Genomic DNA, 20,072 nt, shown 5'->3' with positions numbered 1-20,072 from the left:
GGAAATGTTTATTCAAACAATAATAAAAAATCTAGTGTAATGGGTTTTTGTTAACAAATTTTTACTGAATGCCTGTACCCTAACTTAACAATATTACAGTCAAATCATAAGAAAATCGCCAGTCAGTAAGTTTAGGGTTTGGAGAAGGCAATGGCACCCCACTCCAGTACTCTTGCCTGGAAAATCCCATGGACGGAGGAGCCTGGTAGGCTGTAGTCCACGGGGTCGCTAAGAGTCGGACAGGACAGAGCGACTTCACTTTCACTTTTCGCTTTCACGCATTGGAGAAGGAAATGGCAACCCACTCCAGTGTTCTTGCCTGGAGAATCCCAGGGATGGGGGAGCCTGGTGGGCTGCCATCTATGGGGTCGCACAGAGTCGGACACGACTGAAACAACTTAGCAGCAGCAGCAAGTTTAGGATTAAAAGAGTGATTTGGCATTTTAAAGCAGATAACATGTTTACCTTCAACATATGAAGTAGATCTAATAAATAAGTTTTCCTTGGAAGTTTCAGCAACTTTAGAATCAAAAATGGAAGAGTCTGCCAAGCTTGTACTGCCAGTAGTGGATGATAATGCACTACTATCAGCCATTGTTTGTTCTCTTCTATGATGACTGAAAAAAAAATTTAAACAAAATTACAAGAAAAGAACATAATTGTTGGGCAAAAACAAGCATTAATACCTACAAATTACAAGAAATATCATTACCCATTTTTTAAAAATACTGAACCAAAGGGAGTCACTCAACTTCTCTGAAACTCAGGTTGCTCTTTATTTTATCTGTAAAATAAAGATACTCATACCTGACTCACAGAGATACAGCAAAATAACAATGTACCAAAAGCACTCAGGATATTACCGGACAGTCAAAAAGTACTCAAAACGTACTCATAAATACTATGCTACCTCCCCCTCCACACCTTTGCCCTCATCCAAACTATTTTTCTTCCTATTTTCATTTATCATGTCACCATCATCCCCTAAATAATCCCAGTCAAAAACCTGATCCATCCTTACTCTTTCATCTATCTCATTTGCCCTCCCCTAAATCACTTCATCCCCCACTCCAGTACTCTTGCCTGGAAAATCCCATGGGTGGAGGAGCCTGGTAGGCTGCAGACCCATGGGGTCGCTAGGAGTCGGACATGACTGAGCGACTTCACTTTCACTTTTCCCTTTCATGCACTGGAGAAGGAAATGGCAACCCACTCCAGTATTCTTGCCTGGAGAATCCCAGGGACGGCGGAGCCTGGTGGGCTGCCGTCTATGGGGTCGCACAGAGTCGGACACGACTGAAGCGACTTAGCAGCAGCAAATCACTTCATCGAAGAAGGCAATGGCACCCCACTCCAGTACTCTTGCCTGGAAAATCCCATGGACGGAGGAGCCTGGTAGGCTACAGTCCATGGGGTCGCTAAGAGTCAGACACGACTGAGCGACTTCACTTTCACTTTTCCCTTTCATGCACTGCAGAAAGAAATGGCAACCCACTCCAGTATTCTTGCCTGGAGAATCCTAGGACGGCGGAGCCTGGTGAGCTGCCGTCTATGGGGTCGCACAGAGTCGGACACCACTGAAGTGACTTAGCATAGCATAGCAAATCACTTCATGGGAAATAGATGGGGAAACAGTGGAAACAGTGTCAGACTTTATTTTGGGGGGCTCGAAAATCACTGCTGAAGGTGACTGCAGCCATGAAATTAAAAGACGCTTACTGCTTGGAAGGAAGGTTATGACCAACCTAGACAGCATATTAAAAAGCAGAGACATTACTTTGCCAACAAAGGTCTGTCTAGTCAAGGCTATGGTTTTTCCAGTGGTCATGTATGGATGTGAGAGTTGGACTATAATGAAAGCGGAGCGCCAAAGAATTGATGCTTTTGAACTGTGGTGTTGGAGAAGATTCTTCAGAGTCCCTTGGACTGCAAGGAGATCCAACCAGTCCATCCTAAAGGAGATCAGTCCTGGGTGTTCATTGGAAGGACTGATGTTGAAGCTAAAACTCCAATACTTAGGCCAACTGATGTGAAGAGTTGACTCATTGGAAAAGACCCTAATGCTGGGAAGGATTGGGGGCAGGAGGAGAAGGGGATGACAGAGAATGAGATGGTTGGATGGCATCACCGACTCGATGGACATGGGTTTGTGTAAACCCCGGGAGTTGGTGATGGACAGGGAGGCCTGGCGTGCTGCGATTCATGGGGTTGCAAAGAGTCGGACACGACTGAGCGAATGAACTGAACTGAACTGAACTGAAATTGCTATCAATCCCTCAAGCATCTCTGTATCTCTGGGATCCAGCCAGTCTTTTTGTGGCCAATGCCACAATGCCCACTTGGTGAAAAAACAACAGTTCCAGACAACTGTCTCTATCACCAGTTTCTTCAGAGGTCATGATCCACATGGTTTTCAGGGTATGGTTCTAAAAATAAATGTGACCATGTTACTTCCCTGCTTCAAACTCACATGAGAAGGGCTCCTTAGACAATCAAGTTCAAATTCACCGTCCAGTTTACACTTTCCTCCTAGTCCACCTATCTAACCTCACCTCCTCTATTTCCCCAAGTCTACATGGACTGTATGCTCCAGCCACAAAGGATTTCCCAGAATTTTGCAAACAATTTACTCCATACCTACTTGCATTTAATAGGGCTCAATTCTCCACCTAGCATGTCTTTCAACCCGTCACACCACTTGACTTATCTTCTGTAGATGTCTCCAAACTTCTCATGTATAACTGGACTGCTCCCTTATCTGCATTTTCATATTACTTTACAAAAGTTTCTCCTCTAAAAGATTTCAAGAGACAATTAACAAGTGTCATTATGATCCTGCACTATGAAAGAAAATCTTTCTTTTTTAAATTTCCAGGACTTAAGAGTTGAAATGTTAAGCAAACAGGGAATAAAGAAAAAGCTGAATAGACCTTCATCAATTCAAATTGGAGTTTTTAATGTAAGTTTATTATTTTGAGGTAAAATTCCAGAATATTGGGCAAATACAAAGAAGAGGCCCCATCTTATCTAAAGATGCATACCTGATCTGATTTACCCTTTCCTACTTTTTCAGAATAATAAAATATACAAATAACTTTCACTAGATTTTTAACAAAATAATGTTTAAAGTATTATTAGCCTCATTTCTGCAAAGTGATATCAAATAGTGTGACAAGGTACACACTAATAATAATAGACTTAAGCCTGATTATTAAATGCACTAACTTACATTAGTTGCTTCCAAGTCAAGAAGCAACTCAGCTTCCAGTCCCAACTCTGCACTTAATAGGTTATGCCTCAGTTGCCTTCCACACCAGGAAAAGGTAACAGTACAACTCAAACCCAATTGTGATCAACTGAATAGATGATGTCCTTCATAAGTGACAGTTATTCATTCTCATGAGGCAGGGAAACATTGAAGGCAGGAGGAGAAGGGGACAACAGAAGATGAGATGGTTGGATGCATCACTGACTCAATGGACATGAGTTTGAGCAAGCTCTGGGAGTTGGTGATGGACAGGGAAGCCTGGTGTGCTGCAGTCCGTGAAGTTGCAAAGAGTTGGACATGACTGGGTGACTGAACTGAACTGATAATATTCACAATGTGAACATTTCTCATTGTTTTACCATACATCCACATCAATCAGTATTTAAAGGCTCCCCAAAGGAGTGCTCCAATAGTTGTTAGTTAAGTCTTAGAATCAGTGATAAACTCTATCCAGCCCTTATTTTTCTGTTAAGTCTCTCACACTGAAATGTTTCTAGCGAAAAAGAAAGGCTCTAAACAGGCTTTCATTTGAAGTCCCCTTAGAAGGATGTTAAAAACAAAAATCCACCGCATCTACTAACCTATATGCGGCAACTACTGAAGCCAAGGCCCAACTACTGAATTTCTGTGCTTGGCAACACAAGCCACCGCAATGAGAAGCCAGTGCACCACAAGGAATGAAGAGAGCAGCCCCAGATCACTCACCACAACTAGAGAAAGACCACATGCAGCAAGGAAGACCCAGTGCAACCAAAAATAAAATTTTTAAAAAAGAAAGAAAAATCAAGAGATGATTGCTGCTGTAAGGAATGTAAGAGCAAGTCTTTAATAAATCAAAAATACCATGAGTTCACATTTTTTCACTTTTGCCTCTCCATTTAAAGACCATCAAAACAAGGAAGTAATTAAAAAGTAAAACTGTCTCTGATACTATATATGATCAGTTTATTGCCAAAACAGTTTTAACATTTAGAAAAAAGCTGCATGCTAAAGTACCACGTATCAACAGTCTGATTACAAACTGAAAACCGCAAATAATTTTTTCACATTCATGTATTCTGTAAGCTTTTAAAATAAACACACAAAAAAATCAGTGTTCATAAACCCATACAGATTACTGTTCATCTGAGAACATACTCAAGGAGCTTCTAACTAAATACAACATACGCCTCTTTCCATAACAAGGATAAAATTTGTCATTCATTTAAACAAGTTTCTTTCATTTTTTTAGGCAATTATCTTTCAGGGTGGAGGAGCTAAATGCCATACTGGACATGTTGGTGGTGTTATTGACAATAACAGTGTTAACGTTACGTAATACTGTCATTAACAAATAACTTTTATTTAACCAATTTGTGGCACTGTTCTAAACCTTTTACTTGCATTCATTTAATCTTTGCAACAATCCTAAGGGTCAGGTACTATTATTATATTCATTTTACAGATAAAGAAAACTAGAGCAGAGAGATAAACTTCCCCCAGGGCATACTGGTGGTGGCAAAACAAACATTCAATTCCGAGCCGATTTCAAAGGCTGCGCTTTTAACCCTTAAACCATACCCATCTGTACGCGGGGTGGAGCGCCGGAAAGGGCTGGCGTTTTTACAGTAAATACTAAAAACTAAAGCTGCCAGGAAGAATCCAAGAGTGAAACCACTAAGTAATCTGAGATAAGCCCCCAAAGGCCGCAGCTGCCGGCCCCCAGATCCGCAGAGCCCATTGTGGCTTGCCAAGACCCCCTTTCCGACAACTCCCCCCTTTGCTCAGAAACTCTTTCGAAAAAAATATCCAACCCGGCAAGCGATGATGAAGCACAGCAGCCAGGATGACCTCCAGTTCCCACTCCGCAACCCGGCCCCGCTGTTGGGAAGACGGCGGGGTGGTTTCCAGAGCCGGGAAGCCGGGGCTGGGTGCTCCGGAATTCGCGGTCACCGGGGCGGGGCCGTGGGACACAAGCACAGCGACCCACTACTCTGGGGATGCCGGCCCACTCCCACCTCCGCCACGCGCACCCACAGAGCCCTCACCACTCTCAAAGGACGCCCTGGAAGTTCCACCTTTTCAAGCACAGGTCCTTCTCACCGTTACCGCCATTCCTCGCCGGCAGCCACAGCCAATTCAAAAAGTGAGTCGCTCTCTCTAAAAGCCATGCCGATTGGCGCGTGATGTCAAACGCCTTCCCATTTGCTGGAGTCTCCAGAGGGGCGGTGATTGGCCGCTGCGCACCTCCCCGCAGACGCTGACGGATTGGTCGTGTGTGTGTTTCAAATAAACCCAACGGCTCCGACGTCAGAGCGTCACGAATTTGTAGAGAAGCGCCGGGATGCGACCAGGAGGTGGCGATAGAGGCTCCTGGGTTTCTGTGGGAGTGATTAGCAGGTGTGTCTGCGGCTACCGCTTGTTTACTCAGTAAACATCCCGTTTCCTAGGGAGAGGTTGAGTGGATTATCCGTCCTCTCAGCTTTTTTTTTAATGGATTGCGCTCCGCCAGATCCCTTAAATGTAATCTGTGCCTTGACAGATGAATTTTTCCTCAGTGGTTCCTGTGAGTTGTAAGATTTTTCTGCCTGTATGCTTCCGGCTTCAGGAATTTAAACGTGGGTTAACGGGTTTAGAGTTTGGTAGTTGTCTTGGTGTCCAGGATATGGGAACTTAGGGTCTCTCCAGCTGGACTTTCAGAAGCTGCTTATTTATATCCTGACGTATAGTAAAGCACTGTGCTCTGGTCTAGGGAATTTCACGCATGATTAGAATAAATTCTTAGTGTTTCTAGCACTTTTTAAAATATATAAACTTGCATTTGAACAAATATAAAAATATGGCACGAGATTCTAGAATTTTCTGAAGCCAAAGTAAATTGTTTCCTGCTGCACACCCTCTTTCTCGAGGTATTTTGCTTCTTTCCTCTGAAGTCTAGCCAAGAATTTATCATTTTTCCTATAATTCCTATTGCTATAATGAAAATCTTATTTTCTTTATTTTCTATTAATAAATACAATGCTCTGTGCCACAGTCTTTTAAAAAAACACACCTCCCAAAGGTGAGTTTTGCATGGTTTGAACCTATTTGCTGGTTAAATAGGCAGAAAGGTGAATCTGTTGCTAGAATATTAAATCTGGACAAGAGAAGGAAAACATACTTTGTAATGGAACACTTCCTAACATCTCAAACAGATCCTCAGTATTTAGAATTTTTCCTAATTTTGTCAGGCCACTTTAGAATGCCTAAAAAGCATGTAATGCATTCCACAAAATGAGTGAAGCAGTGTGGTAATTACTGGTTTCCTTCTTCATAACTGAAGAATATTTACCTTCAGCCCTCCACTTAATGCCATAATAACCGTTACAGCAAGGGCTTCCTGGGCGGCTCAGTGGTAAAGCGCCCGCCTGCAGTGTAGGAAACACAGGAGACACAAGTCTGATCCCTGGTCCAGAAGATTCCCTGGAGAAGGAAATGGCAACCCCTGGAGAATCCCATGGACAGAGGAACTTGGGGGGCTATAGTCCTTGGGGTTGCAAAAAGCTGGGCGGGATTTGAGCATGCACGTGAAGGTTAGGGCAAAAGCAAAGAAAAACAGTCACTGAAATTTCACACACACACGCACACAGCTATTTCACTGTGGAATGTACTTTTGTATTTAAACTAGGGTGTGCCCAGCATTCCAGAAAGCCTCCAGACTGGAAAGATATTAAGCCAGTGAGAAAAGAGTCGAACACAACTGAGCACACACCAGTGAAGAAAGCAACTTATTTCCTCTGTGTATTGCTTCCTGATAGGCTTTGTACACAAATTTATTTTCCTACAATGTATCACCACACAAATTGTATGATAGCCTAAGAAAAGTTACACTTGATCTTTTTGGTCCCACAGCATGTGGGATCTTAGTTCCCCAGCCAGGGACTGAATCCATGCCCCTTGTATTGGAAGTACAGAGTCTTAACCACTAGACTGCCAGAGAAATCCCTATATTTGATTCCATTTAAGGGATATATGGCACTTTGACTAGCAAATAAACAGGCACTATGATGTTCTAATATTTTCTAACCTTGTGACATCCTTTTTATCTCCTAGGCACATAACTGCAGACAAATAACTAAACTCTCTATGCCTCAGTTTGAGTTTTTATAAAAAAGCACTTACCTCATTATTGTTGTTGTGAGAGTTAAAATTTGATATGTATAATTATGTATAAAACATAGCCTTAGCAACTAAACAACAACAACAAAGCATATAATAAACATTCAATAGATGTTAACTGTTACTATTATTTTTACTGCTACTCTGGCTGCTGCTGCTGCTATTACCACTACTGTTAACTCAGCTGCGGCCCTATAATTACCTCATGGGACTGATGGTCTCTACACTACCTTCTCAACTCTGACCACAGGAGCAATGGCTGCTATGTTACTGTTCCCTTTGCCCCATCGTTTCCCCAGCCACAAATCCTGCCACCTACCAGACCAAGCTTGTTGTAGCAAAGACCTCCATCACATTCTTTTCCTACCAGAGAGAGGACAGTCCTTCTTCCACACCAAACCTGATCTCTCTTCTCTTTTAAGGGAAAGCTTGCAATGCTCAAGATGTCTCCTCTTGTCTGGAAGATAAGGCCATCTTGCTGCTGGCCTTGGCCAGGCTTCTGTCCCCTTCCAAGACAGGTCCCAGCCAAGATTTTTTATGTGAAATGTGAGTCTCTTCCTTCACGTACCTTCACTGGAAATGTAGTTATTTAATGCATATGTCAAGGGGACAAAACTGTTTACAGTACAGGATAGATAGATCAAAATGAGAAGTTCCTTGAAAGAATAGACCATTTAAAAATTCTTATGTCATTCACAACTCCCAAGATGCCGAATGAACAGGTTTCAAACAAAAAATACTGCAGAAATTGAATTGAATTTAAGTACTTAGTATATTAAAGTGTGTGACATTTTCATCAAGCAATAAGATAATTTCTGAGGTGGGGAAATGAAATGTAGAAGATAGAACTACTGAAATGCTTCCTTTGGAGGATCAACTTCCCCACCTCCATCTCTGAATTGAGTGTCACCCTGGACCATCTTTCCTGACTCTAATCTTTTACGTTTTTACTTCAGTTTATCCCCTCCTCTTTGTGTATAGTTTCTTTCTTTCCTTACTCCCTCCCCTGTCCATCTCCATTTTCATCAGTACTCCTTCAGGGCAGCAGAGAATGGGGAGTTAGAAAAGTTAGTTTAGAATTATGGAATATCTTTCTCCACCCTATACCCCCCCACATTCACAAATATGTACATTGCCCATGCCATCACTCTTCAAATCAGAATGAGCAAGATTTCTCATAGCTTTGTGGTTTGTTCTGATCTACTGATAAAAACTAGTGTGTCTAAAAGAATTATTAAATTTGTTGCAATAAATGGGCAATATTCGTTGTGATGAACTTTGTTTCTATTACCTAAAGGTGTGATGAAATATGTTACAATTTCTAGGTTTTATTTTTAAGTATGAAATGTCATCAACCAATAATACTATTTTATGGTAAATTTTAATATTTCATTATAGGATTAAATGTTTTACCGTAACTAGATATTATAATGGTACACAGAACTCATGTAATTGTTTTTCTCCAGTATTGTCATGCTTTTCCCCTCAAAGCATTTATGACATACATAGCTATATATAAAGCCACACCAGGTACAGATACAAAGATTCAGTTTCTCTAAGAATTTATCATTTAAGATTTTTGTTTCAAACTCTTTAATGAGTAGACATGGAATTCTGTACTTTCTTGAAGTACAGTTATTAGTATTTTCCAATTAAAATGTCATATTTCCAAGTTGGTTTTAATATAGCATCTTCTAACCTGTCATCTCTGCCTGTGAAACAAGCTTTAGAAATTATAATCACTGTGATACAGAAGAAGTTATTTTATACACCTCAATAGTCAGTAATTAGGATATGAATCATTGCTTTATTTTTATGAATCATTAGGCTATAAATCACTTGAATAGATTTGCAAGACTATACAAATTTACCATTTAAGGTTTCACTTGAACAAATAGAATTAGCTTTCCTTGATGAAGCAAGAGGTTTCTAAATATGATGAGGCCATTTTTTCAATTATGTAATTTGATTAGTAAAATTTTAGTGGAAAAAGAAATCTCAGTTCACTAGTCTCATTCTTTCTTTTACAAATGAATATTACGAAGGTCCACAACATAAAGCTTATATTCCTTTACCAAGGTCCAGTAAGTAGTTAATGCCAAAACCAATGTCAAAAATTTTATTTCTATTACTCTATTTTGTCTTTTATTAAATTAAAGATACCAATAATACTAATTAATATTCCACATTAAACTTAAAAGTTGTTGCTGTTTAGTCGCTAAGTTGTGTCTGACTCTTTTGTGACCCTATGTACTATAGCTCACCACACGCCTCTGTCCATGGGATTTCCCAAGCAAGAGTACTGGAGCGGGTTGCCATTTCCTACTGCAGGGTATCTTCCTGACCCAGGGATCAAACCTGTGTCTCCTGCACTGGCAGGTATATTCTTTACCACTGAGCCACCTGGGTAGCCCAAACTTAAAAGTACCAATATCTTTATTCATACTGCTTATATATTTTATTTTTGAATACATTAAGATGCTTTCAGTCCCATAAGAGCCTTGTTAGTCATGTTCACCAGTGTATTGATCTCTAGCACCTAGCAATGCTTCCTGGCACGTAGGATGTTCTCAAAAGTTATTGCATGAATAGCATTGTAATTGATCTCCAAGAATCCATATTGCCCTCCTCTAAATAATTATCCAGGCTGCATTCAGAGTGACATTATGCAAATCCAAACTTATATCACTATCTCTTTAAAACCCTTCAATCCTACTAGGCCTACATGACCTGACCTCTACTCATTTCCAGCTTCATCTTATACCATGCTCACTTTCTTCCTCTTGAGTTCCATTCCTGCCTTTCTTCTCAAGGATTTTTGCATCTACTCTTCTCTCTACCAATTCCTTTAATCCTCATTCTTTTAACTTAGAGTAGGTGACTTCTACTCATCCTTTTAGCATTTGTTCACTTACTATTCCCTGGAAGTTCTTTTCTCACTACCCACACCATCAGAAGCCCCATTATATAGCACCCAGCACCATAACTGTCTCTTTTGTGATACTTATCAAAGATGTGATTATTGGATTTATGTCTGTCTCCTCCACTATCTAAGCTACTTCAAAGGGAAAATGTCTTTTTGTTCAATGTGCTTAGCACATAGAAGACAATTAAATATTTGTTGAAATAACAAGTAAATGAATTAATGATTGAATTTATTTTTATTATAAGATCAGTGATACCTTTTCTAAAGATAATAAAAAAAGGTTTCTTTTCTTCATTTTGGCCATGCAGCTTGAAGGATCTCAGTTCCCTGATGAGGGATTGAACCCAAGCCATAGCAGTGAGAGCTCAAAATCCTAAACAGTAGACCACTCCCCTAAAAAAGCTTTCTATTATTTTTACTTCAGTTCAGTTCAGTCACTCAATCATGTCCAGTTCTTTGCAACTCCATGAACCGCAGCATGCCAGGCCTCCCTGTCCATAACCAACTCCCGGAGTTTACTCAAACTCATGTCCATTGAGTCAGTGATGCCATCCAACCAACTCATCCTCTGTCATCCCCTTCTCCTCCTGCCTTCAATTTTTCCCAACATGAGGGTCTTTTCAGATGAGTCAGTTCTTGCATCAGGTGGCCAAAGTACTGGAGTTTCAGGTTCAGCATCAGTCCTTCCAATGAGTATTCAAGACTGATTTCCTTTAGGATGGACTGGTTAGATCTCCTTGCAGTCCAAGGGACTCTCAAGAGTTTCCTCAAACACCACAGTTAGAAAAGAATCAATTCTTCGGCGCTCAGCTTTCTTTACAGTCCAACTCTCACATCCATACATGACTACTGGAAAAACCATAGCTTTGACTAGATGGACCTTTGTTAGCAAAGTAATGTCTCTGCTTTTTAACATGCTGTCTAGGTTGGTCATAGCTTTTCTTCGAAGGAGCAAGCATCTTAATTTCATGGCTGCAGTCACCATCTGCAATGATTTTTTTGGAGCCCCCAAAAATAAACTCTGTCACTGTTTCCACTGTTTCCCCATCTATTTGCCATGAAGTGATGGGACCAGATGCCATGGTCTTTGTTCTCTGAATGTTGAGTTTTAAGCCAACTTCTTCACTCTCCTCTTTCACTTTCATCAAGAGGCTCTTTAGTTCTTTTTTGCTTTCTGCCGTAAGGGTGGTGTCATCTGCATATCTGAGGTTATTGATATTTCTCCCGGCAATCTTGATTCCAGCTTGTGCTTCCTCCAGCCAAGTGTTTCTCATGATGTACTCTGCATATAAGTTAAATAAGCAGGGTGACAATATATAGGTTTGACATACTCTTTTCCCGATTTGGAACCAGTCTGTTGTTCCATGTCCAGTTCTAACTGTTGCTTCCTGACCAGCATACAGATTTCTCAAGAAGCAAGTCAGGTGGTCTGGTATTCCCATGTCTTGAAGAATTTTTCACAGTTTGTGGTGATCCATACAAAGGCTTTGGCATAGTCAATAAAGCAGAAGTAGATGTTTTTCTGGAACTCTCTTGCTTTTTCAGTGATCCAACGAATGTTAGCAATTTGATCTCTGGTTCCTCTGCCTTTTCTAAATCCAGCTTGAACATCTGGAAGTTCATGGTTCATGTACTGTTGAAGTCTGGCTTAGAGAATTTTGAGCATTACTTTACTGGTGTGAGATGAGTGCAATTGTCTGGTAGTTTGAGCATTCTTTGGCATTGCCTTTCTTTGCGATTGGAATGAAAACTGACCTTTTCCAGTCCTGTGGCTACTGCTGAGTTTTTCAAATTTGCTGGCATATTGAGTGCAGCACTTTCACAGCATCATCTTTTAGGATTTGAAATAGCTCAACTGGAATTTCATCACCTCCACTAGCTTTGTTCATAGAGATGCTTCCTAAGGCCCACATGATTTTCATTCCAGGATGTCTGGCTCTAGGTGAGTGATCATAGGTGAGTGACCACTCCCCTAAAAAAGGTTTCTATTATTTTTACTTTAATTCATATTTATGACAAATTTTCAGGAAAAACTAAGCAGCATATTTCCAAAATTAATAAATTTACAAAAGGATAAAATAATTTATATCTTTAATTGACAGTTGAGTAAATTACCAAAGAATAAAATGATTTTTATACCATATTTAGCCCAGCTATGAATGGATAAGAGTTAATACTAATGGTACAAAACCGATCAGATAAAATGTGCCATTATTTATGAACATAGGCAATTATCCATGTCAAAAATTCAATTTTCCTACAACCTACACTATCATACATTATACACTAATACTTAGAAGTTGCCTCTTCCATACTATCAACTGACTTGTAAACATCTAAGTTACCCCGAAGTGATTCTGTCTTCATTTTAGTTTTGACAGTAACTCCATCTCTGTAGGGTAGTATTTACTATGACAACAATTTGAATACTTTGATTATACTTAGAAATCTTTTGTTGCTGCTATTTAAATGAATGGAAAAATATAACTGCAATTCAGCTGAAATAAAAATGGAAACTAGGCCATCGAAAAATTGTGGATATTTGGCTTCAATTGGCATAAACATTTAGCATAAGCAGATTTACTGTGGGCTTAATAATAGAGGAAAAATTACATGTAAGAAATAATAGAAATGCATTGGGAAATATTTTAAAGGTCAGATAGTGTTGTGATATTCAAGTGCATAATGCAACTATATATAAATCCCAAGCCTAGAAAAACATTAACATAAATGAAATATACAAAATGTTAGTGTTTGTATGTTGACTGTTGCATTTAGGGAGATTATTTCTTTCTCTCCTTTCCTTTTTTTTTTTTTTTTGTACTTTTCAGATTTTCTATCATGAGTGTTTTAGTGGACAGTTGTTTTACTGGCTGTTGAACCCTTCCTTCCTAAAAATAGTGATTTCCCTTTTGAGGAATTCCTCATTGAATATGGTTTTAATGGGAGGTAATGTTTGTCTGTTACCATAGATTTGAGTGGAGCCACCCTCTTCCCGTGATTAGAGTTCAGTCATTCTTATGCTTTCTCAGAGGACTTTGAATTTTAACATGTGCTAAAGATATGGAAGGGCATCCCTTGTGGCTCAGATGGTAAAGAATCTGCCTGCAATGCAGAAGACCTGGGTTAGATCCCTGAATTGGGAAGATCTGCTGGAGAAGGGAATGGCTACCCACTCCAGTATTCTTGCCTGGAGAATTCCATGAACAGAGAAACCTGGTGAGCTACAGTCCATGGGATCACAAAGAGCTGGACACGACTGAGAGACTAACACACACGTACAAACATATGGAAAGGGTTAAGAATCATATACATTGTAATAGCTTCAACAGTGTGCAGAGCAGATTCTTTGGGTACAGTAATCTTGGCTTATGTTTCCACTGCCTATATCTCTGGAGCTCTCTACCTTCTGCCTATCTCTCAAGGCTGACCCTTGTACTATTTCTGTGAATTTGCAAAGTAAATTAAATCTTTTTTTTACTTCAAGATAGATTTGGTACCAAGTTCCAGTGAGGATGTGGAGTAACATGACCTCTTATACATTGCTGGTGTGGATGTTTCTTACAAAGTTGAACACAATTGCCAAAAGACCCAGTAATACATTCTTATGTATGAGCTGGAGAAGGAAATGGCAACCCACTCCAGTATTCTTGCCTGGAGAATCCCAGGGACGGCGGAGCCTGGTGAGCTGCCGTCTATGGGGTCGCACAGAGTGGGACACGACTGAAGCGACTTAGCAGCAGCATGTATGAGAGTCTTTTTTTCTCCTCCACTCTCAAAATCATAGCTTATTTATTACTTCAGATAAAAAGATAGTATGCATATTAGGGAATCTTAAAATTCAACTCTGGAGTTATACACCATATAGTACTTTTGCATTGAATGTTAACCCCCCCAAAAACTCTCTGAACACCTGAAGGTCCCACTAGTAACATGAACTATGGTAATTAAAAAATTGACATTTAATTTATTCAATATTTAGTATTTAGATAATGAAGCCAATATTGATAAAGAAATAGTAAAAAATAAACTTTAAAAAGCAAAGATTTATATTCTTACAATGTGGTAATTATCATAATTGTATGTAAAAATTAAAACATAACAGAACTTTCTGTTACAAAATTCTTAATCATCTGAGTTGTAGTCATTACTTGCTAACAATTTACATGCAACATCTATTAGTACTGATACTTGATTTTTTTCCCCCAAGAAAGTGTGAGTAGATATTTAAGAGCAGACATTAATTTACTTGTGGACAGAAAAAAAAAACAACTGTATTTAAGATTAGTATTGGAGACTTTCCTGGTGGTCCATCATATAAGACTCTGCACTCACAATGCAGGGGACCCAGGTTCAATCCCTGGTCAGGGAACTAGATCCTGCATGCTGGCACAACTAAGAGCCCAAATGCTGAAATTAAAGGTCCCGTATGCCACAACTAAGACTCAGCCCAGTCAAATAATAATAGATCTTAAAAATAATCTTAAAAAAAGATTAGTACTCATCACTAGCCTCTTCTCTATAGAATGATAAAAATAGTAAGACCAAAAAAAAATTCCAAGATGGAGTTGCATAAGCAGGGAGAATCATGCATGGCACAGCTCAAAAAAATCTTGGGACTAATCAGACACACATCTTTTCTCTCTCCTTCAATGATGAGAAGTGGGTTTGCCATCAAATTATAACAACTGTAGCAAGTGGCACCAGATGTACAACTAATTAAATCTTGCAAAATACTGAGATGGGGAAGGGTGGTCAAGAGGAGGAACAATTTATATATCATTCAAACTATATACACCATAGGGCTTCTTGGTGGCTCAGATGGTAAAGAATTCACCTGTGGTGTGGAAGACCTGGGTTCAGTCCCTGGGTTGGGAAGATCCCCTGGAGAAGGGAACGGCTACCCACTCCAGCATTCTTGCCTGCAGAATTCCTTGGGAAGAGGAGCCTGGCAGACTACATAGTCCATGGGGTCACAAAGAATCAGGCACAACTGAGCGACTTTCACTTTCATATACAGCATAACTGGAATGAACGAAGCTCATCCCAAACTGGCTGTGAAACAATTAGACCTTTATGATTTAATAGTTAAAATTATAACAAGTGTAATAATACAATAGATTTATATAGGAGGCAACATCCAAGCAACCTTATATTATTTACTGTGTTGTTTCAACTTAAAAATAATTTTGCTAAATATGTATCTCAACTGAGCACTATATATAAAATATCCTAACAGATACAGATATTTACCTTTGGTGAGTTAAAGACCTTTTGGTGATTTCTGTCTGAATTGCAGGCAGAATGCTACATGTACACACACGTGGAAAAACTCAACCTGAGGTAATCCAAAAGATGTGCATGGGAGGAGACTTTGAGGAAATTTTATTCAAAATTGCTAAACACTGGAAAAAACCCAAGTGTATATCATTAGTGAATGCATAAAAAGGAAATACAAAACCTGGGAAAATAATCAGCAGTTTACATGCAACAAAATGGATGACTCTTACAAGCATCATATTAAGTGGGGGAAAAAAAAACAGAAACAAAAAAACTACATGTTGTATGACTCCATTGATGGGGCATTCTAAAAAAGACAACGATAAAGGGACAAAAAACATATCAATGGTTGATAGGGCGAAGGGGTAGGAGTCGATCTACTGCAAAATGACACAAGAGAACTCTTTGGGATGATGACTGGAAGTACTCATGTCTTGATTTGGTAGTAGTTACACAAAGGTACATATTTGCCAAAAGTCATGAATTTTACTATACTGAGTAATATTTTAATAAACATGACTTTTAAAAAGAGCCAAATGGAAATTTTGGCATGGAAAATAAAATACCTAAATAAAAAATTAACTAGGTGGGCTAAATAGTAGGTTATGACTAATAATAATAATAATGGGCTAAATAGTAGATTACCCCTACTGCACTAAGGAGAAGGATGGGCTTAATAATAGAATGGAGTCAGTCAAATTGAAAATAAATCAATAAAAAGTATCGAATTGTAAGAACAAAGAGAAAAATTTTGGATAAACAATGAGAGCTTTTGGAACCTGTGGGAAAGTATAATGTATAATTGGAATCCCAGAAGGAGAGAGAGAAAGGGGGAAATAATTTTAAGAAACAATGAACAAAATGTTCTCAAATTTGGCAAAAGACATAGCTTTTGCCAGAAGAAAAAGTTTCTATTTCAAGACTAATTAGGATAAATACAAAGACTGGCTTGCATATCATGGTCAAATTGTTGAAATCCAAAGAAAAGGCAATATCTTAAAAGGAGCCATGGGGGAAAAAAGACACATTACAAATAAGAGGACAACAATTTGCAAATAATACTGACTTCTCATTAGAAACTGTGGAGACCAGGAGACAGTGGTACAACATTAAACAAATACTGAAATAAAAAACGTAGTAGTTTTTAGTTTTAGTTTTTTTAGTTAGTACCCCAAATTCTATATCCAGTGAAAATATCCTCCCAGAATGAAAGCAAAATAAAGACATTTTCAAATAAAGGAAAACTAAGAATTAATTGCTAGCACACTGATATTACAAGAAATGCTAAAGAAAGTTTTTCAGGCTGATGATTCTACCTGGAAACTTTAATCCTCAGGAAGAAATGAAGAACTTTAAAAAATGGTAGATAACTGAGTAAATGTAATTGAAATCTATTGATTTCTTTAAAACACATATAACTGCTTAAAACAAAAATTATAGCCTTCTCTATGGTGTGAAATAGAAATGAAATATACTAATGACAAATACAGCATAAGGAAAGGCAGGAGATAGTGGACTTTCTTGGTGGTAGAGTGGATAATGATCTTCCTGCCAAAGCAGAGGACTTGGATTTGATTCCTGGTCTGGGAAGATTCCACATGGCACAGAGCAACTAAGCCTGTGCACCACAACCACTGAAGCTGGTGCACCTAGAGCTTATGCTCCTCAACAAGAGAAGGCAAAACAACGAGAAGCCTGCATACCACAATAAAGGGTAGCCCCCACTGTCCACAACTAGAGAGAGCTCACACGGTGTATTAAAAAGCAGAGACGATTACTCTGCCGATGAGGTCTTTTTAGTCAAAGCTATGGTTTTACCAGTAATCATGTATGTATGTGAGAGTTGAACTATAAAGAAGGCTGAATGCCAAAGAATTGATGCTTTTGAACTGTGGTGTTGGAGAAGACTCTTGAGAGTCCCTTGGACTGCAAGGAGATCAAACCAATCCATCCCAAAGGAAATCAGTCGTGAATATTCATTGGAAAGACTGGTGCTGAAGCTGAAACTCCAATATTTTGGCCACCTGATGCGAAGAGCTGACTCATTTGAAAAGACCCTGATGCCGGGAAAGACAGAAGTCAGGAGGAGAAGGGGATGATGGAGAGTGAGATGGTTGGATGGCATCACCAACTCAATGGACATGAGTTTGAGCAAGATCTGGGAGGTGATAGACAAGGAGGCCTTGTGTGCTGCTGTCCATGGGGTCACAAAGTGTTGGACACGACTGAGAGACCAAACAACAATATGCACAGCAATGAAGACCCAGCACAACCAAAAATAAATTATTTTTTAAAAACAGAAAGGCAGGAGATGGTAAATGAACTCATATGGTTGCAAAGTTTGCACATATTGTTTTAATTTGTTAAGGATGTTAGAACAAAAGTAACGGAGACTGGGTGGTATATAAATAGCACTAATTTATTGCTCACAGCTCTGTAGGCTGAAAGTCCAAAATCTGGGTTACAGCATGGTGAGGTTCTGGTGAAGACCTTCTTCCAGGTTGTAGACCTCTGATTTCTTACTGTATCCTCACATGGTAGAAGGGGTAAGAGATCTCTGTGCAGTCTCTTTTATAGGAAAAACAATCCCATTCATGAGGGCTTCACCCTTGTGACATAAGCACCTTCCAGAGGCCCTACATTCTAACACTATTACATTGGGCACTGAGATTTTTACATAGGAATTTTTCAAGGATGCAAACATTGAGACCATAGCACATGTTATGTGAAGTAGAGTATGAAAGTTGACTATATACTGTAATCCCTAGAGAAAACACTAAATTAAGACTTCAAAGAGGCATAAATAAAAATGCAAAGAGGCAAAGAAAAATTGGGAAATCCCATGGACAGAGCAGCCTCGTGGGCTACAGTCCATGGGGTCGCAGTTAGTCGTACACGACTGAGCAACTAAAACAACAAAGTTCAAAAACATTTAAACCAGAAGAAGGCAGGAAAAGGGAAAAGAAAGAACAAAAAACTGACAATCAAAAAAAAATGTAATAAATGATAGATCTAAATCTGGAAGATTTAAACAGACACTTCACAAAAGAATACAAACCAATGGTAATGACCAAGATGCACATTAAAAAAAAGTGCTCCATGTTATTAGTCATCAGAGATATTCAAATAAACAGCAAAATGAAATAACACTATATACTCATTAGAAAGTAAAAAGACTGATAAATAAAAAAGCCCCAGATTCCCTCACAGTCTGTCTCTTCCATCAGGAAGCTCCCCATAAGAGGTCAGACAGAATGAAAACCACAGTCACAGAAAACTAACCATACTGATCACATGGATCACAGCCTTGGCTAACTCAATGAAATTATGAGCCATACTGTGTAGAGCCACCCAAGACAGACAGGTCTTGGTGGAGAGTTCTGACAAAATGTGGTCCAGTGGAGAAGGGAATGGCAAACCACTTAGTATTCTTGCCTTGGGGACCCCATGAACAGTATTAAAATAGGCAAAAAGATATGACACTGAAAGATGAACTCTCCAGTAGTGTCTCCAATATGCTACTGGAGAAGAGTAGAGAAATAACTCCAGAAAGAGTGAAGAGCCGGAGCCAAGGCAAAAACAATACACAGTTGTGGATGTGACTAATTATGGAAGTAAAGTCCAATGCTGTAAAGAACACTATTGCATAGGAACCTGGAATGTTAGGTCCATGAATCAAGGTAAATTGGAAGTGATCAAACAGGAGATGGCAAAAGTGAACACCAGCATTTTAGGAATCAGTGAACTAAAATGGACCAGAACGGGCAAATTTAATTCAGATGACCATTATTATATCTACTACTGTGGGCAAGAATCCTTTAGAAGAAATGGAGTAGCCCTCATAGTCAACAAAAGAGTCCAGAATACAGTACTTGGGTGCAATCTCAAAAACAACAGAATGATCTCTGTTCATTTCCAAAGCAGACCATTCAATATAACAGTAATCCAAGACTATGCCTCAACCACTAATGCTGAAGAAGGTGAAGTTGAATGGTTCTGTGATGACCTACAAGACCTTCTAGAACTAACATCAAAAAAAGATATCCTTTTCACCATAGGGGACTGGGATGCAAAAGTAGGAAGTCAAGAGATACCTGGAGTAACAGGCAAGTTTGACCTTGGAGTACAAAATGAAGCAGGGCAAAGGCTAACAGAATTTTGCCAAGAAAATGCGTTAGTCATAGCAAACGCCCCCTTCAAACAACACAAAAGACTCTACACATGGACATCACCAGATGGTCAATACTGAAATCAGGTTGATTATATTCTTTGCAGCCAAAGATGGAGAAGCTCTATACAGTCAGCAAAAACAAGACCAGGAGCTGACTGTGGCTCAGATCATGAACTCCTTATTGCTAAATTCAGACTTAAATTGAAGAAAGTAGGGAAAACCACTAGACCATTCTGGTTTAACCTGAACCAAATCCCTTATGATTATACAGTGGAAGAAAGAAATAGATT

The 20,072-nt window shown here is 39.2% G+C and overlaps 2 protein-coding genes across 6 annotated transcripts in view; one reads left to right on the top strand and one right to left on the bottom strand.

Moving 5' to 3' along the window:
• Window positions 1-5,388, bottom strand: part of ECT2 (epithelial cell transforming 2) — a 59,489-nt gene extending 54,101 nt beyond the window's left edge. The window contains 3 exon segments of the mRNA XM_081570955.1: window positions 466-617; window positions 2,642-2,793; window positions 5,296-5,388. Of these exon segments, the coding sequence (XP_081427081.1) occupies window positions 466-617; window positions 2,642-2,676 (187 nt within the window). The 5' untranslated portion in view covers window positions 2,677-2,793; window positions 5,296-5,388.
• Window positions 5,389-5,559: 171 nt separating this feature from the next.
• NCEH1 (neutral cholesterol ester hydrolase 1) overlaps window positions 5,560-20,072 on the top strand; it is a 112,890-nt gene continuing 98,377 nt past the window's right edge. For 3 of the 5 annotated variants that reach the window (XR_014077103.1, XM_081570958.1, XM_081570956.1), the window contains exons 1-2: window positions 5,560-5,647; window positions 7,828-7,951. The gene's annotated coding sequence lies outside the window, so the exon portion shown is untranslated. The remainder of the gene's footprint in view (window positions 5,648-7,827; window positions 7,952-20,072) is intronic. The other 2 variants (XR_014077102.1, XM_081570957.1) reach the window with 1 other exon arrangement.

Source organism: Giraffa tippelskirchi, chromosome 2, assembly GCF_054371585.1.
Source record: "Giraffa tippelskirchi isolate mGirTip1 chromosome 2, T2T-mGirTip1v1.2.pri, whole genome shotgun sequence".
In the NCBI taxonomy this organism is placed as follows: domain Eukaryota; kingdom Metazoa; phylum Chordata; class Mammalia; order Artiodactyla; family Giraffidae; genus Giraffa; species Giraffa tippelskirchi.
This window is presented reverse-complemented; position numbering and strand designations above follow the sequence as displayed.